This window comes from Lagenorhynchus albirostris, chromosome 3 (genome assembly GCF_949774975.1).
Source record: "Lagenorhynchus albirostris chromosome 3, mLagAlb1.1, whole genome shotgun sequence".
Classification (NCBI taxonomy): domain Eukaryota; kingdom Metazoa; phylum Chordata; class Mammalia; order Artiodactyla; family Delphinidae; genus Lagenorhynchus; species Lagenorhynchus albirostris.
This window is the reverse complement of record NC_083097.1, coordinates 160,625,810-160,651,725: the sequence shown is the minus strand read 5'-3', so window position 1 is coordinate 160,651,725 and position 25,916 is coordinate 160,625,810. Positions and strand designations below refer to the sequence as shown.

Genomic DNA, 25,916 nt, shown 5'->3' with positions numbered 1-25,916 from the left:
GGGGCTGGATTTCGAGAAACCTGAGTGCGGCCAGAGAGTCAGCTGAGGCCAGAGAGGTCTGCGGGTCAAGGAAGGCTGCGTCGAGCGGTAGCTCTAAGCCGGCGAAGCCAAGGAGGGGCTGGGGTCGTGGCGGTGGGAGCCGGGTCGGATCAGGGCGTGGCTTAGAACTCGGCGACGGATTGGACACGAGGGAGCGGGCGGGGTGGGGCCGGGGCAGGGGCGCAGACCCTGAGACCACCCGGAGGTGGGCCCGGGCGGCGCCAGGTCACGGCGGGAAATCTCGGGCAGTGAGTGACTCAGCCCCGCGAAGGCCCAAAACTGCGGGCGCGTGAGGTGTGCGGGGACTCGGGGTGGGGGTCCCGCGCCGGAAGTGGAGAGGGGCGACCGAGGAGACGCGAGGCGGAGAGGAAAGAGGGGAGCTGCGGTTCCGGGCGACCCTGTCCCCGCCGCGGCAGCGGAAGAGAGGCTCCTCCAGGTGGTGGGGACCGGGCGGGGCGGGGCGCTGCGGCGGGGGCGGGGCGGCGGGACCCAGCCTCCAGTCCTCTCTTGGCCGCTCCCGCCAGGCGCACCCAGACGCTCTTCTGCTCCAGCCCTCGTCGCCAGGTCATGGGTCTCGGGCGCGAGGCCACCCTGTCTGCGGCGTGACGGGCGGCTCAGGTGAGACCCGCGAGGACGGGGGAGGGTGGGCGCGGGGCCTGGGGAGGGCGCGGCACGTGCTGCGGGGCCGGGGCGCCGCCCCCTCCTCTCCTACCTCCTCCTCTTCCTCTCCTAGCCTGGGGGCCCCCAGAGGCCCGGCCTGCTGCCGCCTTCCTGACCGCCCCTTTTGTCCCACTCGGAACGGCCCGATCCCCCGCCTGCTTCGGGAGCGCTCGCGCCCAGAGCCCGCCGCCCAACTTGTGGGGCTGCCTCACTGCCCCCAATCTGATTGCCCGAGTCACTTCCATGTCCCAGCACCCACCTCCTGCAAGGTCCTAGCAGTGGCCCCACCCTGCGCACACACGGCCCCTGGGCTCCGCTCCCTGCACTGACCCCAACACCAAAGTGACCCTCCCTTGCCTGCTTTCACAGCCCACACCCCTTTGTCTTGCCCTAACCGACCCCCCCGCCACACACACACACACACACACACACACACACACACAGATTGGTCACAGGTTGGCGCCGCGTGGGCAAATGAGTTTTGTTTTGATTCTTAAGGTTAAAAACAAAACCACCCAGTCGTTTGATTTGGGAGATACCCTTCTAAGAGTCTTATTAGTAATTAAGCAACAACTGCCCCACCCCACCCCCGAACTCAGAGACTTGCTTTTCCAGGCCACCCTGGCCCCTACCACTACCACTTTGCCCTCATGCATCTGAGTTTGAGACCCTTGCCCTTCCTGTCCTAATCCTCCCTCTGGCTGCTGCTCCCTTCTCTGTCCTTCCAACAAGGACCTTCTGTACTGACCTTTCCCTCTGTGCCCCCAGATGGTCACCATGGGTCAGTGCTACTACAATGAGACCATCGGCTTCTTCTACAACAACAGCGGCAAGGAGCTCAGCTCCCACTGGCGGCCCAAAGATGTGGTTGTGGTGGCACTGGGGCTGACTGTCAGCGTGCTGGTGCTGCTGACCAACCTGCTGGTCATCGCGGCCATCGCCTCCAACCGTCGCTTCCACCAGCCCATTTACTACCTGCTTGGCAACCTGGCCGCAGCTGACCTCTTTGCCGGTGTAGCCTACCTCTTCCTCATGTTCCACACAGGCCCGCGCACAGCCCGGCTCTCACTTCAGGGCTGGTTCTTGCGGCAGGGCCTGTTGGACACGAGCTTGACGGCGTCCGTGGCCACACTCCTGGCCATCGCCGTGGAGCGGCACCGCAGTGTGATGGCTGTGCAGCTGCACAGCCGCCTGCCCCGAGGCCGGGTCATCATGCTCATCGTGGGCGTGTGGGTGGCCGCGCTGGGCCTGGGGCTGCTGCCCGCCCACTCCTGGCACTGCCTCTGCGCCCTGGACCGCTGCTCGCGCATGGCCCCCCTGCTCAGCCGCTCCTACCTGGCCGTCTGGGCCCTGTCCAGCCTGCTCGTCTTCCTGCTCATGGTGGCTGTCTACACTCGCATTTTCTTCTATGTGAGGCGGCGGGTGCAGCGCATGGCAGAGCATGTCAGCTGCCACCCCCACTACCGTGAAACCACGCTCAGCCTGGTCAAGACTGTTGTCATCATCCTGGGTGAGTGGCACCCTACTTCCCAACTCCTGCGAGACTGATAGAGCATGATGGGAGGGGATGATCTGGGTGGGGAATGTTCTCCAAGGAGGTGCTACCTGAGCAGAGGCAAGGCAAGAGTTCCAGGCAGAGGGAACAGAAGGTGACAGCCCCAAACAGGACCAGCCCAGTGTCTCCAAAGAGGGGAGAAGGCCCACGTGACTGGTCCGCAGGAAGAGAAGGTCAGCACAGCCTCAAAAGGCACAGACAGGAGTCATATTTTGTTCTGAGTTCCATGGGAAGCCCTTAAGAGTTCTTAGCCAGGAGTAATGAGGTCTGGCGGTTGAATGTAGAATGGTCTGAGCAGGGGAGGTGCACACACCACCCCCAAGAAACAAAGAGCAACTCTTCCTAATCATTCCTTTTCCGCCACCGAGTAATCGGTCGGTCCCACAGTGACCTTTCCCCCAAAGAACAAATCTCTATGTAGAAATGTCCAGGGTCCTGTCCACCGTATACCGGTTAGGAAGGGCTTTCCTCTGGCAGACAATCAGAGAAAGGTTTCCCCTCTTAGCAGTTCTGCCCCATCATGCCGCAAAGGCAGCAAGACAGGCAGCTCTTCCCTACAAACTGCACAGCTGTCGCCCAAGCTCTGGAGACTCCTCCAGTTCTGAGCCATTGCAACAGCTGGCCCTGCTCACATCAGGCTCCATCCCGCAGGGGCGTTTGTGGTCTGCTGGACACCGGGCCAGGTGGTGCTGCTTCTGGATGGTCTGGGCTGCAAGTCCTGCAACGTCCTGGCTGTGGAGAAATATTTCCTACTCTTAGCCGAGGCCAACTCGCTGGTCAACGCCGTGGTGTACTCATGCCGAGATGCTGAGATGCGCCGCACCTTCCGCCACCTCCTCTGCTGTCTGTGCCTTCGCCGGTCCACCCACAAGTCTGTTCGCTACACACCCTCCACCCAGACAGGCCCTAGCACTCGCATCATGCTTCCTGAGAATGGCCATTCCCTGATGGACTCCACCCTTTAGCTAACCTTGGACTTCAGCAGGGTACAGCAAATGCCAGAGCTCTGCCCCTGGCCACTTGTGGGTGCGCCCGGCTCTACCCAATCTGCGGGCCAGACTTAAAGGCAGACCCTCAGTCTGGCTTGGCATGAAACCACTGCCAGCCCTACCCAGGCAGACAACTGTGCCCATCTCAGGGCCTGTAGGTTGGGGTCATCTAAGCACCTGGGAGAGAGTTGAACGGGGTGCAGGAATCTGGCCCTTCAGTCATCTCAGGTTGCAGGGCTTTTTAACGGACACTTTTCTGTTTTTACTGCACATGCCTGGCAAGCCCTGTGGACTGCTTCCTCGTCCACGGTGGCGTGGGTAATAAAGGTGGGAGAGATGAGGGCCCCCTCAGGCCACGCTGCCCAGTGCAACAGGGTAACAAGGATGGACCATGGGCGCCCCATCTGCCTGAGGCTGATTGTTTAGGCCACAGACTGAGGAGTGCTGAGCGTGAGCTGGGAAAGGTTTATGGCCTCTGGCAGCCTCCAGTGGTCTTGCCTATCCCCACAAGAATTAAGGGGGTCTACAAGGAGGGGGTCTATAAAGAGTAAACCTTTCCGCTCCGAGGTCTCCAAAGCCTTTTCTGTTGTCAGCTTATCTGTCTGTCCCGATGTCCCAGAATTGTCCACCTCAGCTCAGGCTGAGCTGGGATCCTTCAACGTGGCATCTCCTGGGCCCTGTTCCCATTCCCCTTTGGTCTCTGCATGGCTGTTGCTCCGTCTCTCTTCTTGTTCCCTTTTGCCTCTGTCTCCTCCACCTCTTTCCCTGCCTTCATCTTGCCACCTGCCTCTCTGTCTCCGTTCTCTGGAGCCCAGAGTAGTCTGTGGCCTGTGTGAGGCTTCTCTCACCTGCCTGCCCCCTTGTCTGAGTCCAGATTGTTAATAGTCAGATGTGTCCATCCCACTGCGCACTCCATCACCTACGTGCACACCTGTGGGCTTGGGGTAGTGGGGTCCATGGACCAGAATGCAGGATTTTAGAGTTACCATTTCTCAAGCTTCTCTGATGTGCCTGGCACACTGATAAGCGTTTTAGGTGCATTATTTAATCACCACCTGCGTCTTGTGGCATAGGTATTATATATATTTTCATGTGAGGACAGTGGCTCAGAGAGATCGAAATTTGGCCCGTGGTTACATAGTTTCAAAAGGGCACAGAGATACATCGAGGGACTAGAGAGGCCCCTGAGGAAAGGACTTCGGATTTCCACAAAGTCCGGAGTTGGTCACAAGCTCAGCCTGGCTTTCCCCACTTCACCCTGTGGTCTCAGATGTGCCAGACCCATGATGAGTCCCCTCTCAGATACACAGAGGCACTGTGCTAGACACGGCGTAAACCAGGCTCTGGATTCTCTCTGCTTACACACCTAGCCAGATTTTGAACCCAGGCCTCCCATCAGAGGCTGAATTCTTAAACTACTAAAGCATGCATTGCCAAAGAACCAAAAATGTGTAGATCCTTCTACATTAACTGGGGCTGAGTTTCCCTTTGGGAAAATTCTCCCTGCCCTACAACAGCTCTGTGAGGAGGCAAGAACAAACTGGGGTGTCAGGTACTACTCCAGGGTCCAAGGTAGGCAGCGTGGCTCCTTGAGCCTGGGGCCTGAATCTCAGAAGTGATGACCTAGGCCAGCACCCAGCCACGTGGATGGGGACATAGTCCTTGTCTCCAGGGAGCTCTAGGCCTTTTGGACAAAAGTATCACTTTGGGTGCCAAGGCAGCCAGCCGTTCCTATGGGGTGGGAACCCCTGATGGTCTCCAAAGGTAGCTCTGTTTCACCTGCTCTGAGCTGGCTGCTCTTGCATCAGCATCTTCCAGGTTCTAACCCACACTCTTCTGGTCTCCTTCGGGATCTTGTCCCATCAGTTTTTCCCTCTCTGTAGGTCTCTCCTCTCCACCAGGTGACTTAAGGTTTTTGTCTCAGATGGTCCCTGAAGCTCTCAACCCATCCCCCCACCACTGTTCTCTGAAGGATGCCAAAGTTACCCGCTACTTTTCAGATTTCCTGTGTGGTGCTGCACTAGTGGCTGACCTTTTGTACAGGGTACCAGCTCTCCATAGTCCCCGCATGTTCTAGTACTTCCTGTTACTGGGGCCAAGTGTCAGGTTTCCTTCATCAAGGAGCTTTCCAGGTTGTTCTTACACTAGTCTACATCATTCATTTCCATTCCCTTTGGAGTGCCCGAATCTAATCAGACCAGTTGGTGTTTGCATTTCCTCTCCAGCAGCAATGCGAAGAAGATGGGCCCTGTCCTGAAGGGTTCCCAGGAGGTTGAGGTCCCTTTATGAGCCTCGTCTGGGGTCTGTCCCCATTGCAAACAGGCTCTAGGAGGTCCCATGACTTTGGAGAAGTGATTTATGTCCGAGAATAAATCCTTTTCTCTCGCACAAGAATCCTCTGATGCCAGGAGTCCTAACAGCTAGAAACAAAGGCCTGTGAAGATTCGCTCTGATTTGGGGGTGCATCACAGGGTAGGTCCTCAGAAAGCATCCTTCACGTGCTAGCGGAATGCTGTAGGGCAAAAGAATGAATAAAGCAAGGTCACTCTTAATAAGCTGGACCTTGAAAGGTGAATAGAAGTGATTTCTGCAACTGAGAAAATCACTCAGTTTTGACCTTCCAACCACCATCACCACACGTACCTGTACCCCCTATGGAATATTAGAGGTGGGGGGAGGGGGAACTGGGAGGCCGGGAGCCCAAGTGACCCACCTGCTGGCACTGAGGCTGAGGGGAGCAGGGGTCTGGGGCTCCGGGCTTCTGGAGATGAATGGGGGTAGGGGTGTTGATGGGGTTCTGAGAGGCTAGGGAGGGTCTGAGAAGCAAGGGGTGGCTTGGAGGAAGAGTGCAGTGCTCTGAGAAGTTAAGACTCTGAGATGTGTAGGTCCCTGAGGAGTGGGATGCTCTGAGACATGGGAGCCTATGAGGAAGAGTGGGGGCTGGGGGGGGATTGGCTCTAAGAAGTGAGGTCCCTGAGGAGTGGGGACTCTTGAGGAGATGTGCGGGCTCTGAGAAGGGAGCGCTCTAAGGACGTGTGCGGTGTAAAGTGTCTCAGAGTAGGAATGGTTGAGGGAGGTGGAGATGTGGGAGATGGGGTTTCTGAAGCAGAGCAAAGCCGGCCTTGCCCTCTCCGGCTGGAGGAGGGAAGGGGTAGAAAGCGCCGTTGCCTCAGCAACCCCCAACAGAGTCCTAGGCCGATAGGAGGGGCTTTTAGGGGCCTGCCTGTGGGCGAGGCACGGCGGCCCGCGCGGCGGCGGTTGGCTGACGGAGATAGTAGGGCGTGTCCCTGGGCGGGGCGCGGTCGCCTGGCTGGCGGCGGTTGGCCGTAGGCGGAGGGGGGCGGGGCCCGAGGGCGCGCGTGGTGCGCGCATAGACGGCGGCGGTTGGCTACGACGTCCGCGCGAGCTCTCCAGGCTCGGCTGCTCCTTGGTTGAGCGCCCGCCAGGCCTCGCCGCGCATGGACACCCCGTGCTGCCGCCCCTCTGACCCGCGCCGCTCACCGCCCCGGCCCCCACCGGGCTCCGACACGGACGACGTCCTGCAGATCATGGCCATCACCGACCAGAGCCTGGACGAGGCGCAAGCCAGGTGCTGGCGCGGACTCGGCGGGGGCCACCCAAAGTCGCTTCAGTGAAGGGGGCGGGCCGAGGGGGCCAGGGCCGGGGCGGCTGGGGGCGTGAGGGGTGAGGAGGGTGCAGGGTGAGAGATGGGGTGGTGAGTCTGGGCGGAGAGGGAGAGGGCAGATCGGGGGCGGGGGGTTTGAGGAGGACTGAAGGGGGGTTCTGAGGCCGAAGGGAATGGAACGGATTGAAAGGGGGCTTATGGCGCTAAGCTGTGGGTGCTGGGTTTTAGGAGCTCATCTTGGGGTGAGAGGGATGGGTTTAAGGGGAGTTTGTGGATGGAGAGGTTTATGGTGAAAGGTGGTTTCAGGGTTTATGGATGTAAGGGGGAAGAGGAGTGTTGGGGGGGTGTAAGGGCTGAGAGATGGGTGCACACGGGATTTGTGAAGGATGGACAACTAAATGGATCAGTGGTATGCATGAGGATGGGAAGTTCTGGGGGCAGGTAATGGAGAATGAGTTGTGGGAAATGGGACTCGGGAATGAAGAGATGGTGTGATTTGATTCGGGAAGCATCCAGAAAAAAGGTTAGTGGGGGAGCTGGAGGGGGACAGAGGACTCCCTTTTTTATTAATTTGGCGAATGTTTATTAGACACTATGTGCGGGGCACGGAGCTGGGTGCTGATGTCACTGATCTCAAGCTCATGGTTTGAGGGAGAGAAAGTAAGTAGCAAAACTAAGTATAAGTTGCGCTAAAAGCTGTAAGTAAAGAGATGGCAAGCTGTGGGAAGCCAGGAGAGGGCACAGCACCTTCAGAGGCCCGAAGGTGGGAAAGGGCAGGAAGAATGCAGAGCCAGGGACTGAAAGACCCCAGTACAGCAGAGAGAGTCTGGAACCAGGATCACATGGGGCCAAGTTTCAGGAAAGAGTTTGGATTTTATTTCAGTTGCAGTGGGAAAATCACAGTGGTGTTAAGACCACCTGTCCCACTTAACCTCCACCCACTTGTCAGTGAGCCAGGATTGGTAAAATGTGCTTCACAAGTCAGCCCATTGTGTTTGGGGCCTGCCTGAATTGTTAGAAGGTAGCAAAGCACAGAATGGCATCCTTTTGGAGGATGAGGTCTTGTTGAATGGGACTTGTTTGGGGGTAAGGGACGGTCCCTGTGGATGGGACCAGGGTGTAGTGGTGTGGACTGTGCAGTGCCTAGAACCTTCTAGTGAGGAGGGGTTACAAAGCCAGGTGAACAGCAGCCCCAGGAAAGGAGGAGGCAAGTAAACGGTGGATATGGCAGGCATTTATTCCTCAAACTTTCTTGCCTTTGCTTCTTGTGGAATGTCGACTCTTTCCACAGTTTCATGGCCTCTATCTGGAAAGTTAAGAGTGTCACACACGCATAACCCCACCGCACACCACTGGAGCATTGTGCTAGGTGCTACAGAAACCAAGATGGCCAAGATGTTCTCTGCCCTTTCAGGGCTCATTCAGAAGGAAGGTGTGTGGGAGACTTAACTCATAAACAGTCATCATAACAGGAGTGTGCTGAGTAGAGGTAATTCCTGGCACAAAAGAGCTGGGCCGGGAGAGGGTGGCCTTCTGTGATGCCTTCTCCGCTAAGCCAGTGTGAGAGCAAGGGCATTGTTGTACTTTTCCTTTGTATTCCCAGGGCTGTGCACAATGCCTGGCACCTAGCGTTCAGTAAAGTTTTGTGGCACTTAGATTCTGGAAGGATTGGTAGGAGCTAGGGAAGGGGGAAAACGGGCTCTTCACACCCAGGAACCACAGAAGCAGTGCTTTGGGTGCATGTGGAGCTACCTGTATTCCTTCTGTTCTAGGCCAGGAGCTGCTTAAGGAGCGAACTCTGCTCAGATGTGGCCTTCCTCAGGCGTGTGTCACCCTGCACTGCCCCAAGGCTGCTACTTTTTTCTTGTAACAATCTCTTGAGATTCTAGACTCCCCTAGGTAGGCTTAGAATGGAATGCAGTCAGTCACCTCTTCTTGCTGTTCTCAAAGAGAGTCGTTTTTCTTTTAAGGCTAAGAAACTGAACAGGGGGTCATTACACTTGCCTTACAACGTAGCTGTTAGGTAGCTGATTCCTGGTTTCTTCCTGAGGTAGAAAGATCCCTGGAGCTTTTATTTTGAGACTTTGGAAGCTTCACATCTGCCCCACTCCTTGCATAGCCTTTAGATAAATTCAAGGCCCTAAAAGTCACCCAAGTCCAGACACCAGTCTTCAGTCCTCAAGTGGGCGGGCCACTTACTCCACTCTGGAGAAAACACAGCTTGGGTGGGTCTTTTCCTCATAGTAAACCTTGCTGCCTGGTAGATTATCAGCTTGGGCAGGGAAGCAGATTGTGTCTTTCCTGATCAGCCAACTGGGTGAGGCCTTTGGCTTCCCTGGCCTTTGGCTTCACCTCAAGTGGTGAGGTCTTTCTGACCCTGCCCTCTCTCTGAAACAAGAGAGAACGGTTTCATCTCTGTGCGCTGCCAACCTCTTAAGAGCCCCTGGAGTCAATTTAGCTCAGCTGGCTAGCAAGAAAAGAATTTTTCATCTCAGATTTGAGGCCTTCTCAACCTGCTTTGTCACCGCGTGCTTAAAGAAGGGAAGCACACCTACTCTCCTTAAGCCTGGATTCCTTCTTACACCTTGCTATGTTATTAGGAAGGCAGCTCCACATACTTGGGTGTAATTCATTTTGTTATTATAGCTGAATAGTCTTCAAATAGTGAACTGTGTATTGTTCTTCCTTCTGGCTACACAGATAGTAGAGGGACACTGGGGAGTTTGGAATGCACTGTCTTGGTTGACATTCAGCCCACGTCAGCTGGAAATTTCCTGTGTGATAGGTAACTAGTCTTCTTGAATGATCTTCTGAACTTCTTTGGTGACACCCTGAGCTTTTCCTAGAGAGGGACAGTTTTTGTGTTTTCTGAGTTGGATCTTTCACTGATCACGTTCTCATTCATTTCTTATATGGGACCGGGAAGGCAGGAAATTTTCTCTTGTTTGCCAAGGATTTTCTGAGTATGTCACTCTATCATGTGTAGCCTTAGTTTTTATAATAATAAATTTTACAACATGTTGAAGTTTACGTAGATTTGTTTCCTTTGCTTCTTTTGAATACCTTTATGAATAGTTTATAAGGTTATCAGACTAGGGTTGAGGGCTCCTCTGTCAGGACTCTCAGGTTCCAAAGTTCTTCCCCCTCCCAGAGTTGTTAACCAGTGTTTGAATCATCGACCCCTTTGAAAATCTGGTGCAATCTCTGGGTCCCCTCCTAACCATGACCCCTGACAGTGTGCTTGTGTACCACACCTTTGAGAATCCTCAGGCCTCAGGTGTCCTGGGGCCTGGAAGCTGCCCTTCGTCAGTGGTGGACTCACTTTTTTGTCTAGTAGTGAGATTCCTAACAAGTCAGTGTGAAAACTCTAGAGCTGGGAAGGCTGAGGGGTGAGTTTTGGAAACCTGATTTTAAAAGGAAGCAGAATGGTCAACAGTGTCGTCCTGGAGACCTGGGCTCCAGACCTGATGATCTGGAAGAGGCAGCTGAAGAGGACTGGCCCTTCAAGTCATTCTGCATGTTGGAACGACAGGTGGGTTGTGCTGCCAGATTGGCAGATTTAGCTGTTGTGGTCAGTTCTTGACCTTTTGCTTGCAAGAGCATGAAGATGCTCTAGAGAGCTACACTGTCCAAGGAGGTAGCCACTTGCCATATGTCTCTGTAAATTAAAATGAATCAAAATAAACATTCAGGGGACTTCCCTGGTGGTGCAGTGGTTAAGAATCTGCCTGCCAATGCAGAGGACACGGGTTTGATCCCTGGTCCAGGAAGATCCCACATGCTGCGGAGCAACTAAGACTATAGCCACAACTACTGAGCCTACGCTCTAGAGCCTGCGAGCCACAACTACTGAAGCCCACATGCCCTAGATCCTGCACACCGCAATAACTGAGCCCATGCACCGCTACTGAAGCCTGTACTCTCCAGGGCCACTTGCCTCAACTACTGAGCCCATGTGCTGCAACTACTGAAGCCCGCACGCCTAGAGCCCGTGCTCCGCAGCTAAAGAAGTCACAGCGGGCTTCCCTGGTGGCGTAGTGGTTGGGAGTCCGCCTGCCGATGCGGGGGATGCGGGTTCGTGCCCCGGTCCGGGAGGATCCCGCATGCCGTGGAGTGGCTGGGCCCATCAGCCATGGCCGCTGAGCCTGCGTGTCCGGAGCTTATGCTCCACAATGGGATAGGCCACAACAGTGAGAGGCCCGCGTACTGCAAAAAAAAAAAAAAAAAAAGAAAGAAGTCACAGCAGTGAGAAGCCCGCTCACCAAAACGAAGAGCAGCCCCTGTTCACCACAACCAGAGAAAGCCTGCGTGCAGCAACAAAGACCCAACGCAACCACAAATAAATTAATTAATTAAATTAAACATTCAGGGACTTCCCTGGTGGTCCAGTGGGTAAGACTCTGCACTCCCAATGCAGGGGGCCCGGGTTCAATCCCTGGTCGGGGAACTAGATCCTGCATGCATGGTGCAACTAAGAAGTCCACTTTCCACAACTAAAGATCCTGCATGCCACAACGAAGATCCTGCATGCCGCAGCTAAGACGGGTCAAACTAAGACACAGCCTAAATAAATAAATAAATAAATGTTTTTTAAAAATAAAGTTAAATCAAACATTTCATTCCTCAGTCACACTAGCTACCTCTCAAGTGCTCAGTAGCCATGTGACTACCATCTTAATGCAGGTAGAGAACATTTCCATCATTGCAGAAAATTCTGGACAGCAGTGTTCTAGAGCAATGCTTCTCTTAGCTGGACCTGCAGCAGATCTCTGCAGAAATCTTATTGCACAGGTTCTGATGTAGCAGGTCTCAGTGGGGCCCAAGAGTCCACATTTCTAACCACCTCCCAAGGGTGCCAATGCCGCTGATCTCAGACCACACTTGGAGAGGTCAGACTCTCAAGAGTGGAGATGATAGCGTGTCATTTATTTCAATTTTCATGAATCATTTTACCTAGTAGATGGTTAATCTGACAAATGGAAATTATTTTTGAGCCTAAGTTGTGTTTGTGGGCATAAGGGATTTTAAATTAATCACAAGGGTCACATATTAGCATTGTTTTGTCTATTTAATATAGAAAGAAAATTAGAAATGAACAAATAAAAATCAGAAAACAGTTGATTTTTTTTTCTCTAGATGAAACATTTGATCTGGGGCCATGGGACCTTGTTGTTTCAGGATCTGTTTACATTTTCAGTCTAAGGAAATCAAGTTTTAGAAGTCCCAGGGTTGTTTCTATATTTCCTTTACATGGTCTATAAAACCATAGCTCAACTTTGCGTTAGTTTGTAGAACTTGAGTGTAATAGAAAATGATCATTGGGGAATGGTAATAAGGTCTTTAGGGCAAAAAAACTTTACATATAACGAATAAAAATATGATGGAGAATGGTCACTATTATACATGTGTTAAGAGTAAGCTATATGGCATATGCGGTGGTGAACCTGAAACTAAAAAGAGTATATTTAGAGGTTGGCCTTTGGGCAACATAACAGATATTGTAATTAGGGCCTCCATAGCTTTCCTTAGGAAGAAAAGATTTCTCTGAACTTTTTTTAAATTTGATTTTTACATATATGACTTGTTAGGTATTTTCTACTAGTCAAAATTTGCATGACTTTCTTCATTCCTCCAGTATTTCTGCAGACTTTACCTGGAATATGGATTAAATTCCGAATATTAAAAGGAGATGATGACATAAGTTTGACTATCCTTAAAACTTACTCAAATGGCAAGGTATGTACCGTCAAGTGAATGGTGTGCCCCTCGTCTTGGTACCTCTGGGATACTAAATATGGAAACACAGACCTCTAGAAGTATGTACATTAATGCATGTCAGAAAGCATTGAGCTTTCAGCACGCCCATCAAAGAATGCAAGGGGTCAGAAGAGGAATTTACGGTTTGGAATTTCCTAAAGCCAGATAGCATTAGCATGAGAGGATCTATTAGTCCAAAGCCGGGAAGTAAAATTTCAGAGCTGAAATTTTCTTTTTCATCGCCCTTAAGGAGGTTCTGTAGATACCAGTCAACTTGGTGCCTGGCAGTCTGTGTTCTTAGACTGCTTGCAGGTTTTAGCTCTGCTCCTGGGTTAACATGCTTAGCTTGGCTTTGTCTAGTGCCAAAGGAAACTCTTGCTGTCCTTGGTGTGCTTTTCCTAAGAGTTGGATTTTGTTGGATTTTATTTTATTTTATTTTACTTTTTGCTGCATTGGGTCTTCATTACTGCATGCGGGCTTTCTCTAGTTGCATTGAGCGGGGGCTACTCTTCATTGCGGTGCACAGTCTTCTCATTGCAGTGGCTTCTCTTGCAGAGCACAGGCTTTAGGCACGTGGGCTTCAGTAGTTGTGGCACGCGGGCTCAGCAGTTGTGGCTCACAGGCTTAGTTGCTCCGCAGCATGTGGGATCTTCCCAGACCAGGTATTGAACCCATCTCCCCTGCATTGGCAGGCAGATTCTTAACCACTGTGCCACCAGGGAAGTCCCGATTTTGTTGGTTTTAAAACAATTTCCTGAAGCTATCTAGGATCACAGCAAAATCCCTTTTTTTTGCTATACACGGGCCTCTCACTCTTGTGGCCTCTCCCATTGTGGAGCACAGACTCTGGACGCGCAGGCTCAGCGGCCATGGCTCATGGGCCCAGCCGCTCCACAGCATGTGGAATCTTCCCGGACCGGGGCACGAACCCGTGTCCCCTAAATCGGCAGGCGGACTCTCAACCACTGTGCCACCAGGGAAGCCCAAAATCCCTTTTGATTGTCTCTCTTGTCATGATGCACTATTAAACCCCTTAATATTTTCCCTTCATTCCTAGAGTGGATGAGTACCCCGTGTGGGCTCGGCCCTAGAACCGAGACCAAAAAGAGGGGCCCCCAGCCGAGCCCTGTGTGCTTCTGGCTTCTGCTCCCTTCTTTGGCTGTGGAACCTAGCAGTTCTCACCCTAGTTTTTGATTCTCCACTTGCCCCACTTAAGTCTAGAGACGTCAGAGCTCTGCTTTCAAACTCTTCATTTCTACTCTGCTAGTGTCACATCTCTAGCCTCTACCTTTCCTTCAGTTCAGTTCAACAAATCTTTGCTCAGTTAGTGTGCCAAGTATGGTGCTGGCCTGGATTTCTGAAATGAGTAAGTTGAGGCCTTCATCATGTCCGGGCCAGGCGTGATAAATGCTTTAAACGGAAGAAAGGAGGGAGTAAGAAATCCAGACTAGGACAGGCCAACCCATTAGAGTCTTGGACTAGACAGAGGAGTAGGACTTCCCCAAGTCCGGAGGAGGGAGAAGGTCAGCAGGACTCTGGTGAAGAGCCTCGAATGCCTTGCTAAGTGGTTTGTGTTTTTTGGAGCAGGCAGTGAGAAGCCATTTCACCTTTTGCTCAGGAGAGAGATTTTCATCTCTCTGTGGTTTTGAGTAAGAAATTTAACAATAGTGTTGATTGTGACCAATCCATGGGCAGATTAGGAAATAAGGACATCATAATGAGATTTTCACAGACTTAAATTTATTCCATTTAAAGGTTGCATTTCATTCAAGTCCTGCAGAGTTTTTCTTGTGTTGTATTAAATAACTACCCTCGTTTCCTGTTGCCAAAACTGCCTCCTGATCCAAGGCTTCATTTTGCTAAAATAACTGTAATAATTTCTATGGTTGAATTTGGGTATCAGTACGTATTCTCAACCCCCATTTACTTAGCTGTTTTTGTTTCATTGTTTGTAGGTTTGCTTTTAGAATGACTCTACAGATGACTGATGGTACCCACAACAGTTTGATTCTTCCCAGTTTTACTTTTACAAAGAAGCTTATTTTAAAATGCCAAGGCATCTGTCTCCTGGGCTGCATTCCTTTCTGGAGCTTGGCATCCTCTGTGAATTTCTAGGTTTTCCATCAAGATTTGATTTCCTCAGGGTAGGAAACATGTCTTCTAATTTTTGTTCTTTACCTAGGTCTGTCTCCAGGAGGTAACTGGATTTGTCAGCTAAAACAATCCTTCTAGAAATGAGAATAATTAAGGGGATTTGATTTCATCTTTTGTTGAGGTATTAGAATCATTGCCGCTCTCAGGGAAGCTTTTTCAAGAAGTATCTTATTCTAAAGGATAAGATCTCTGAATATATCTCTAAATCAAATTCCTCAGTAATTTCAAATGATACCTTGCTCAGGAAATAAGTCAGATAGAAAAAGACAAATAGTGTATGTTTTCACTGATATGTGAAATCTAAAAAATGAAACAAGCAAACAAACAAAAGAAATCTCTCACAGATACAGAGAACAAACTAGTGGTTGCCAGAGGGGAGAGGGCTGGGGGAGAGGCTAAATAGGTGAAGGGGCTTAAAAGGTACAAACTACTAGGTATAAAATAAGTAAGTTACAAGGATGTAATGTACAGCACAGGGAATATAGTCAATATTTTATAATAACTTTGTTTGGAGTATAAGCTATACAAATATTGAATTACTGTGGTGTACACCTGAAACTAATGTAACGTAAGTCAACTATACTTCAGTAAAAAATAAGTAAATAAATAAATACCTCCAAAATAAATAAATATAATATAATAATACCTTGTTCAGGAAAGCAGATTTTTCCATAATTTGGAAAAGTAAATTACAGCTAAAATTAGAAGCTACAGTACACAGTTAGTAGAAGCCAGGATGTGACTTATGTTCTATTCATTCCCACATTCCTTTCTCCTTATACAGTGACCGGTATATACTAGTGCCTCAATAAATGTTTGTCCTATAAATAGTGAATAAGTGGGGTTGGAGGATGATAAAGCTGTATGCTTTCATTTTCTGGCATGATTCTATGTGACTCTCAATAGTTTTGTTACAGATTGGTTTTGTTTAGCATTGGTTTTAAAAGGATATTCGCAGATTTGTTTTTTAATTTAGATTATCCTCGGAAGTTTCTTTTATTTATTTAAAAGATTTATGATTTCTCATTCATTGGAATTTTGCTTCTTCATAAACATTAACATTTTGTTTTGTTTTAATGTAGATACTTGGTTGCATAGAACATGTCAGGTACTTGCTAAAGGCGCGAGCACAGACCTTCTTTTTCTCCCCACAGTCCCCATTCACTGCCTTACAATCTGTTCAGTTATCTCAGCTATCTGTCACTATGTAACAAATTACCACAAACCTAACAGCTTAAAACAGTTAAAACTGATCTCAGTTTCCACAGGCAGGAATCTGGGCACAGCTGAGCTGGGTCCTCTGCTCAGGGTCTCACAAGGCTTCGGTCAAGGTGTTGGCTGATCTGTGTTCCTATCTGAAGCTCAGGATCATCTTCCAGTCTCGTAGGGTTGTTGGCAGAACCCTTGCTTGCAGTTGCAGGACTGAAGTTCTTGTTTTCTTGCTGGCTGTCAGCTGGGGGTCTGCTCTCAGCTTCAAGAGGCTGCCTGCGGTTCCCCATTACCGACCCTCTTACAACATGGCAGCTGGCTTCAAGGCCAGCAGGTGACATTCCCCAGTCCACTAAGGTGGAGTCATAATGTAACATAACCACGGGCGAGACTATATACCATCACTTTTGCCAGACTATATACCATCACTTTTGCCACTTTGCAAGTCACAGATTCTGCCCAATCTCAAGGAGACAGGATTATACTCAGTGGGGGTCACCTTAGGATATGTCTGTCACAGAAATTAGTTCATCCCCTTTGATGAATGAGATAGTCTGTCGTACTTTATGTAATCACTGATGGTTTGCTGTCAGCCGCTTGATCACCTCTAGGCCAAGAACATGCTTAAAGGTTAGACATTTGTTTACTTTTCATAATAAACCACAAAAACATTCTGTGAAGTTACTTTGTATTCATTCAAAGGTGCTTTATACTGTATCGAAAGTAAGATGTTTTATAAGCAGGAAGCTGACCTGGGAATAATCATTCCTAGAATCCCCTTTAAGAAGCAGAGCAGCCGACTTCATTCTCTTTCCTTGTATTCTTTTTTAAATTTATTTCTTTATTTATTATTTATTTTTGGTTGCATTGGGTCTTTGTTGCTTCGCATGGGCTTTCTCTAGTTGCGGTGAGTGGGTGGCTACTCTTTGTTGCAGTGCACAGGCTTCTCACTGCCGTGGCTTCTCTTGCTGAGGAGCACGGGCTCTAGGCACGTGGGCTTCAGTAGTTGTGGCACACGAGCTCAGTAGTTGTGGCTGGCGGGTTTAGTTGCTCCGCAGCATGTGGGATCTTCCTGGACCAGGGCTCGAACCCGTGACCCCTGCATTGGCAGGTGGATTCTTAACCACTGTGCCACCAGGGAAGCGGGGCGGGGGTGTGGGGGTGTGTGGGGTGTGTGTAGGCATGTTGACTGGTGCTGAGAGTTAGATGAAAGAGGTATTGGGAGTGTGGCCTTTGGATTTGAGTTTGCATATGAAAGGCACGCTCTCAGGCAAGTTGTTTGCTATATCTGGATTTAGTTAGCCCTGGGAAGGGCAGTCTCTCCCGGCCCCAGGATGTCAAAGCATCATAAAAGATAGAAAATTTTAAACATGATTAATACACACCCTTTCTTTTAGCACTTGCTACATTTCTTTACTTTCTTTTGGGATCAAGTGTCAAAGAGTTTGTGGTTGCTACTTCCACTTCCTCTCCCATCTCCACCCACCTTCTCCCAACCTTCTCACTCTGCTGAGTCACCAGTGACCTCCATGTTGCTAAATCCAAGGTCTCTTCTCCCACTTCACCTCTCAGAAGCATTTCTCACAGATTACTCTTCTCTCTTTGAAACTGTTTTTGGTCCCTCCCCACTGGCAGTTTGGGTCCCAGTCTCTTCTGCAGGATTTTCTCATCTGCTTGACCTCTACAAGTACAGATGCCTAAGCCTGGGGCCTGGGTCGCTCTCTGTCTACATTGTCCTATAGTGATTCCCTCAAGTCTTGTGGCTTAAAGTGCCATCTCTATGCCCAGGACTCCATCTTTGTATTGTTCATCTCCAGCCTTGAGCCCATGTCCATGTGCCAGCTGCCTACCTGATCCCTCCTCTTGGGTAGCTCATAGGGATCTCAGGTGAACCTGATCCAAGTACCACCCTCCTTTCCAGACCCTCCTCCCCCAAACCTGCTGCCCTCCAGTCTGCCCGGTTGGAGTTGATGATATTTCCATCCATCCAGTTGCTCAGACCTAAAGCTAGTAGTTATCCTAGAACCTCCTCTTTGCCTAAAACCCTACACCAGTTTATCAGGAGGTCCTGTTGATTCTGTTCCCCAAACCAAAGATCTATCTACTTTTTATGTCTACTACCATAACTCTAAGTCAACAGCATTTCTGGACTATTCCAGCTGTGATAGCCTCCAGATTGGTATCCTTGGCTCCATATTTGCCTTCCAGCCCAGTCTCCAGAGAGCAGCCACAGTGATCTTTTTAAAATGCAGTTTGGGCTGAGAGGCCCGCGGGAGCGGCGGAGATGCCGCCTGATGGCATTGAAACGAATGGGAATTGTAAGCTACTATGAGAAAATCCGTACCTTTGCTGTAGCAATAGTAGGTGTTGGTGGAGTTGGCAGTGTGACTGCTGAAATGCTGACAAGATGTGGCATTGGTAAGTTGCTACTCTTTGACTATGACACGGTAGGACTGGCCAATATGAATAGACTTTTCTTCCAACCTCATCAAGCAGGGTTAAGTAAAGTTCAAGCAGCAGAACATACTTTGAGGAACATTAATCCTGATGTTCTTTTCGAAGTACACAACTACAATGTAACCACAGTAGAAAACTTGCAACGTTTCATGAATAGAATAAGCAATGGTGGATTAGAAGAAGGAAAACCTGTTGACCTAGTTCTTAGCTGTGTGGACAATTTTGAAGCTCGATCATTTGAAATGCTGCGGTTCTGTCCTTTCATAAGAGGGTTTTTCAACAGACCTGGCAGACTCAGTATAGAGGATCATTACTCTCATGCACAGAATGACTCTTCTCCTTCTCACCTGCTCCTCTGTCACCTCTCTTTCAGAAAGCATGCTCTGAATTGTCATCAGATGAAGCCTGCTCTCTTCAGTGTGCCCTGTGAGATCAAGGAAAAGGCAGGTAGGCCGCTGAGAAGACACTTCTTGTGTGGCATCAGGACCACAACAACCTCGCACCTCTGGTCCTGGCTCAGCCTTAACGTGCGTCGTGGGCCATCTTGCTCGTCACATCCCTCTCTGGCAGCGATGGTTCAGTTGGTACATTTCTGCTTTGTCAGAGCCCTGCTTTCCGGTGTATCACACTCATTTATTTTGCAGTTTGTAACTAGAGAAATACTGTTGCCAGTGAGTAATAAGCAGCTGCATTCTAGGTGCAAGACCTCAGAGCCATTGTGGCATTCAGTTGTTTTACAAAAGGATCTGAGATGACAGAATTAGGAAAGTAGAATCATAATCAAAATCTAGCCTGCGCTCTAGAGCCCGTGAGCCACAACTACTGAAGCCCTCGCGCCTAGAGCCCGTGCTCCACAACAAGAGAAGCCACTGCAATGAGAAGCCCGTGCACCGTAATGAAGAGTAGCCCCTACTCGCTGCAACTAGAGAAAGCCCACGCGCAGCAACAAAGACCCAACGCGGCCAAAAATTATTCAATTAATTAATTTTTTAAAAAGAAGGAAGAAAAATTAGTACAGAGAGTATACCCTTCTCCCAGCTTCTTCTAATGGCAACACCTTCAGAACCATAGTGCAGTGATTAAACCAGGAAATTGATGTTGGTACAATGCTCTGTAACTGAGCAACAGGTCCCATTTGAATCTCCCCAGGTTGTGTCCTAAATGCCCTTTTTCTGGTCCAGGATCCCACACTGCATTTAGTCATCGTGTCTCCTTAGTCACCACCAATCTATGAAGTTTCTTCCATTGTTCCTCATCATCCGTGGCTTTCATACTTTTGCTGAGACCTGCTCAGTTATTTTATAGAGTCCCTCAGTGTGGTTCGTCCGTTGTTTCTTCATAATTAGACCGAGGTTGTGCATCTGTGGCAGGAATTGCACAGAAGCAACGTTGTGTCCTCAGTGCATCGTGTCGGAGGTATGTGCTGTCAGTAAGTCCTATCACTGATAGGACCACTGACCTTGATCACTTGGTCAAGGTTAATAGCAATTTGAAGATGGTTTACAAGAGAAGCCACAAATATGGTGAAGACATCATTTAAACCAAAATCATCAGAGAAGGGTTGTCACTTGATTTCTTAGAGTGAGTTGGTGTCTCTCTTTTTGTTTTTGGCTGCATTGGGTCTTTGTTGCTGTGGCGGGCTTTCTCTAGTTGCAGCGAGCGGGGGCTACTCTTCATTGCGGTGTGCGGGCTTCTCATTGCGGTGGCTTCTTCTCTTGTTGTGGAGCACGGGCTCTAGGCATGAGGGCTTCAGTAGTTGTGGCACGCGGGCTCAGTAGTTGTGGCTCACGGGCTTACTTGCCCCGCGGCATGTGGGATCTTCCCGGACCAGGGCTCAAACCCGTGTTCCCTGCATTGACAGGCGGATTCTTAACCACTGCTCCACCAGGGAAGTCCAGAGTGAGTTGGTCTCTTGAGATCAATTATTTGAATGTCGTGTGTCACTTTGGAGCGTAGCACTTGAGTATGCTGGGGCTTGTGGAAAGCACGTATGTGGTACAAAAGTATGTTTCTTTCTGAACACGGTTTTGGTGCAAGATTGATGTGTACTTGACATGGACGGTGGCAGAGAGCAGTGAAAGGGTCTGAATTCCGCTTTACCTCTGGCTCCATGACCCTGGCATGTGACTGAAACTTCCTCTGTCCCCAGTCCTTCTCTGTGACTTGGGGACAGTGACAACACTTAGCTCACGGTTATTGAAGACTGTGTGAGTTCTTACATATAAGGCTATGGGTGTGGTACCAGCCTCCAGTAGTTATCTGGTGACTGAAAGAGAAATTCAATTTTAAACCTACATTTGTTTCACCCAAATGCTGTAAGGACGTGATATTTCCCCACACACACAGTTGGAACATTTTTTATTGTGATAAAACATACATAACATAAAATTTACCACTTTACCATTTTTAAGTGTACAGTTCAGTGGCATTAAGTACATTTACATCATTGTGCAACCGTCACCACCATCCATCTCCAGAACTTTTTCATCTTCCTAAACTGAACACTAACTCCCCATTAAACACTAACTCCCCATTCCCCACTCCCCTGGCCTCTGGTAACCACCATCCTACTTTCTGTCTTTATGAATGATTGCTCTAAGTACCTCATATAAGTGGAATTATACAATATTTGTCCATTTGTGACTGGCTTATTTCACTTAATATAATGTTTTCAAGGTTCACCCATGTTGTGGCATGTATCAGAATTTGCTTCTTCTTTATGGCTGAATAATATTCCATCATATAGATGGACCACATTTTGTTTATCCATTCATTGTGGGACATTTGGTTGTTTCCACTTTTTGGCTGTTGTGAATAATGATGCTAATATCTGCGCAAATATCTGTTTGAGACCTTGCTTTCAGTTATTTGGGGTATATACGCAGGAGTGGAATTGCTGGATCACATGGTAATTGTATATTTAAGAACTGCCAGACTGTTTTCCACAGCAGCTGCACTATTTTACATTCTAACCAGCAGTGCACAAGGGTTCCAATTTCTCCACATCTTCTCCAACACTTGTTATTTTCTGCGTTTGTTTTGTTTTGTTTTTATAATAGCCATCCTGTTGGTTGCGAAGTGGTATCCCATTGTAGTGGACATGATATCCGTTTACACTTGTTTGTATTTGAAAGACTCTGATGACAGCAGATTTTGGGAATCATATTATTTCAAAGGAATATCTCATTGTGGATCTTCATGGTGTCACTCCTTAACCCAGGTAGAAGTCAACATTTTATCTGTTATCTTTCCCACCACTTTCCTTTCTCATAAGAGCCAGCGTGTGGTATATTTCTGTTCTAATTCTTTTACCCTCTATGCACTCTGTAACCCAAAAGCTTATATCCCATTTGGTTTAAAAGCCACTGTAGTTTGAGTGGTCTATGTTTGTTCTCATAGGTTTGTTTGTGTGTGTTTAATTTTTTATTTTGAAACAATCACAGATTCACATAAATGTTCCAAGAACACGTAAATACATTTCTCCCCGAACTATTAGAGAGTAAGTTGCTGCCACGATGCCCCGTGACCCCTGCACACTTGAGTGCATTTCCAACAAACAGGGACAGTCTCCTTTTTACCCACAGGACAACTGTCACGGTCAGGAAGGGAACACTGATACCCCACCCACCATGGAATCCGCAGATCTCTTTCAGGCTCTGTCAGTTGTCCCAATAATGTCCTTTATAGAAAAGGACAAAAAGGTCAAAATCTTGTTGCGTTTAGTTATCACATCTCTTCGGTCTTGTTTCATCTGTGACAAGCCCCTGTCTTTCCTTGACTTTCATGACCTTGACCATCTGGAAGATCACAGGCAAGTCCCTCCATCTGGGTTTATCTGGTGTTTCCTCATGATTAGATTTCTGCTACACATCCTCAAAATGAAGCAACGCCTCTTCTCACACAGAGGCTGCTCAGTGGTGCCCACATTTGCTCTGTCCCCTATTGATGACTTGAACTTTGATCACTCAAGTGAGATAGTGTCTGCCAGACTCCTTTTTAAAGTTGCTCCTTTTCCCTTTGTAATAAGTATTCTGTAGGAGGTACTCTGAGACTATCCCTCATTCAATTTCCCTTTTATTCATTTTCATATTTTGTGTCAGTATAGATTCATGGAATGCATGGAGTCTTATTTTATCACAGTTACTATTATCACTCATTTCGACGCTCAAATTGTCCCAGCGTTGGCTAGCATGAGACCCTTGAAGCTGGCTCATGTCCTTCTGACATGTCTCCATCAGCCTTTGAGCATTCCCTTCCTTGCTGCCATGACATGTTCCAGGCTCGTATTCTCCCCTCTGCTGCCGGGCCGGGGTCAGCCATTTCTCCAGGAGCCCTGGCTCCACTTAGAGTAGTTCTTGGTCCCGGGTATGCTTGTTACTACTGAGGTGGTACTGCTCTGGTCACTCTCAGGGCACAGAGCTCAGGAGTATTTGCGGGTGATGCATATATATGTGTACGCAGACTCATTCATGTCTATTTTTACTGTATCTGCATATATTGAAAACCATGAGCTCATTTCAGTATCTTTTTTTTCTTTTTTTTTGGCTGCATCAGGCAGCTTATGGGATCTTAGTTCCCCGGCCAGTGGTCGAACCCGGGCGCCGGCAGCGAAAGGGCCGAGTCCTAACCACTGGACTGCCAGGGAATTCCCTCATTTCAGTGTCTTTAATTCTGGTTCAGCACCATAGGGTTCATTCTATTTTTCTCTCTCTCTAGATTGGTAACTCCTTTCTCTGACAATAAGAACCCTGCTCCCATCATCCTCAGTACTTCTACTTATTTAATCAGTTGTTCCCTCCCTCCCTCACGTGCATCCCTTTTCACCACCTCAGCCCCTGACCCGGGTCCCCCACCAGCTCCCACTGGCTGCCCTCCTCGCTTCCCTTAGGCTCCAACGCCCAGAGCCAGGTCACCCTCTGCGGACGGCCCCTTGCCCTGTAGGTCCCACACTAGGCTCCTGCTCAGGTGCCTCTCACAGGTGTTTGAATGTCTAATGGCCTGTCTTGTCTGTTCCTTAATTAAATTATGGGGAGCAGATATTATGACTTCTAGTAAACAAGGTTGGGCTTTTTGGGGGTTTAAACAAGTTTGCCCTTAACCCCTCGCAGCACTCCCTTCAGTGCCCTGTGTGCACCAGATAAGCAGCATTCCTACAGCTGAACGAGCACAACCCGCGAGTCCTGTGAGCTGGAAGAGACTGCCCACGGGGGACACGCCAGTGTGTGTCCATCCCCTGGAGACACTGGCTACGGTCACATGCTCCTCAGCACCGTCGAACTGTATGATGTTGATCACCATCATAAAAATCTTACCGTGTTGTTGCCTCTCTCTGAGGTGTGCTGTCCCCCTGCCAGCTCCCACCTGCCGCCAGGGGGAGAAAAACAGCCCTTGGCGGGGGCGGGTGATCCCCACTGCCCTCAGCAGTTGGCTCTGTCATCAGAGCTCCTTGGGTGTGTGGGCCCTTGAGGTTTTTATCGACAACTTAGCTATGCAAAGTAAGGAATTTAGTAGTAATGAAAAGCAGCTTTTCAAAGTAGTTTAATCAGCTGTTGTCTCAGGAAGCTGTAGTTCTTGATGACCTTTTCCCCATGAGTGAGATGATGCTGGGACTCTTGGGGAAACTGCTTCTTTGAGAGCTGTGGGTGTGCGCTGTCTGGGCACTTCTCCTTTTGCTTCATCTGATTCTGTATGTCCATATGTGAACACAGCTGTCAGTCAGCTTCAAACTCAGCAGTTTCAGGAGAAAATGAAAGGTTTGAGACCTACTGCCATCAGGACAGGCTGAGGTGTCCGTTTTAGCCCACGCCGCTGCCCTGTCCCATCTTCCCAGGTGGCAAGGGCTACACTCAGGGCTTCTGACTCCACCCAGGCTGAATCCCAAGGCGGCTGTAGGGCTCAGAGCGTAGGCCATGCGTCAGATCTGGGCATTTCTTCAGAAAATCATGCTTCCTCTCCACTGATTGGCTCAAACATCAGGGTGCCTGGTACATTTGGCTGCACGGGGATGGGGCAGCACCACTCAGCCTTGAAAAGCACTGGCCATCACAATTGCCGAGAGCTGCCTAAATGTCAAGTTCAGTGTGGCCAGGTGTCTTTTCGTATCAGTAGGAAGTGCAGTCATGGAAGCACTGTGTTTCCAGCACATGGGCTGCAGGCCTTACAGTCTCCAGGATGGACCACGAGGAAAGTAAATGAGATCTCAGTGCTGCCTCAGCTTCCCCCAACCCCATGACCAGGAATGACCAAGTCTTGGGCCAAAGAAAACTATTCAGGGTCATGATCCTGCACCAGCTTCCCCTGGGCCTCTGCCCGATGAGCGGTCCTGCAGGCTGAGCCTCCTGGGGTGCCCACACTGGGAGATAGCACGTTGGCTTCTTGATTTAACCCACGTTTCTCACATTTCCCTCTAGCTAATGTCTGCGACAGACCTTTAGGGTAAACACTAAACCTGCACAGAGTGTTTAAAAGCCCAGTAGGTGTTGATGGAGCGTGGGCCACAGCCAGAGAGCTCCGCGAGTCCTGGCATCATTACCCCAAACTTCCAGTGGCCCGGGACAGACAGTTACTTCACTCCTGTTTTACAGATGAGCAGAGTGAAGCTCCGGAGAGAGGGTTGCACCCCCGTAACCCACAGCCAGGCTGCGTGCTGCCCCTCCACACCCTTTTGTGGCTCAGGGAGGGAACTCTGCACCCACAGGCCCCGGGCACTGTCTGTGCATCTGCTGCACTCACTGCACCCATGATGGCTCGTAGCCTCTGCAATCTGTCTCCAATGGTGAGTGCAGGGTCTAGGACGAGCCGTGTCCTAGGACTGCCCTGGTACCTGACACACAGTGTACACACCTTATATTTTTGTTGAGTGAAGAACTGTTTCTGGTGACTGATACCTATTAAGTGAAATCCTTCATCCTGTACAGCTTACGGGGTTCAGGAAGACTGAGTGTCTGGGGCCTGACTTAGAACCCAAGGCTTATCATTCGTATCATCCTGAAAAGAAAGCCATCCTCCACGTAAACCGTGTTGTCAAATGTTCCTGGAAGCACTACCCCACGAGTTCCAGGAATTGCCTTCCGATGCCTCCTCCGGCCTGTGGGAAGGACACGGGTGCATCTTCCAGGGTCGATACGCAGGCCCTCCACCTGGGCTCTCCTCTGTGTGGTGTCTGGGCGGTCCTGCCTGCCGCAGTCTCTGAAGACCAAGGATACCCTAGGAGTACACCCCACTCCCGAATCCTTCCCTTGAAACAGCCATCCTTCTTGGTATCTGGAGGAGCTGTCCTGAGGAGAACAAGTAAACCCTTTTTAGAGAGCTTTGAATTTAGCTGGGAGGACCCAATACTGGCCCAGTCCCTTTCCTGAAACCCTTGGGGCTGGGTGCGTTACAGAACTCAGAATTGTTTAGGTTTTACGTATGTGGTGTTGACAAGAGCTGAGGCAGAGCCTTGCGTTCAGTGACAGCCTCAGAACAGGAA

The 25,916-nt window shown here is 49.6% G+C and overlaps 2 protein-coding genes across 2 annotated transcripts in view; both read left to right on the top strand.

The window, feature by feature from the left end:
* The first annotated feature begins 584 nt into the window (after positions 1–584).
* LPAR2 (lysophosphatidic acid receptor 2) lies at positions 585–4,143 on the top strand. Its single transcript, XM_060146651.1, has 3 exons — positions 585–657; positions 1,468–2,209; positions 2,906–4,143. The coding sequence occupies exons 2-3, from the start codon at positions 1,468–1,470 to the stop codon at positions 3,217–3,219; spliced, it is 1,056 nt and encodes a 351-aa protein (XP_060002634.1). The 5' UTR covers positions 585–657; the 3' UTR covers positions 3,220–4,143.
* Positions 4,144–6,695: 2,552 nt separating this feature from the next.
* The window catches only part of PBX4 (PBX homeobox 4), a 38,043-nt gene continuing 18,822 nt past the window's right edge, over positions 6,696–25,916 (top strand). Inside the window, 2 exon segments of the mRNA XM_060144888.1 lie at positions 6,696–6,832; positions 18,819–18,892. Of these exon segments, the coding sequence (XP_060000871.1) occupies positions 6,702–6,832; positions 18,819–18,892 (205 nt within the window). The 5' untranslated portion in view covers positions 6,696–6,701.

Bases quoted from the DNA above. Each gene is read 5' to 3' on its own strand.
- LPAR2 (XM_060146651.1), top strand. From the start codon at position 1,468: ATGGTCACCATGGGTCAGTGCTACTACAATGAGACCATCGGCTTCTTC. The intron at 2,210-2,905 runs GTGAGTGGCACC...TCCATCCCGCAG, and splicing joins GACTGTTGTCATCATCCTGG to GGGCGTTTGTGGTCTGCTGG.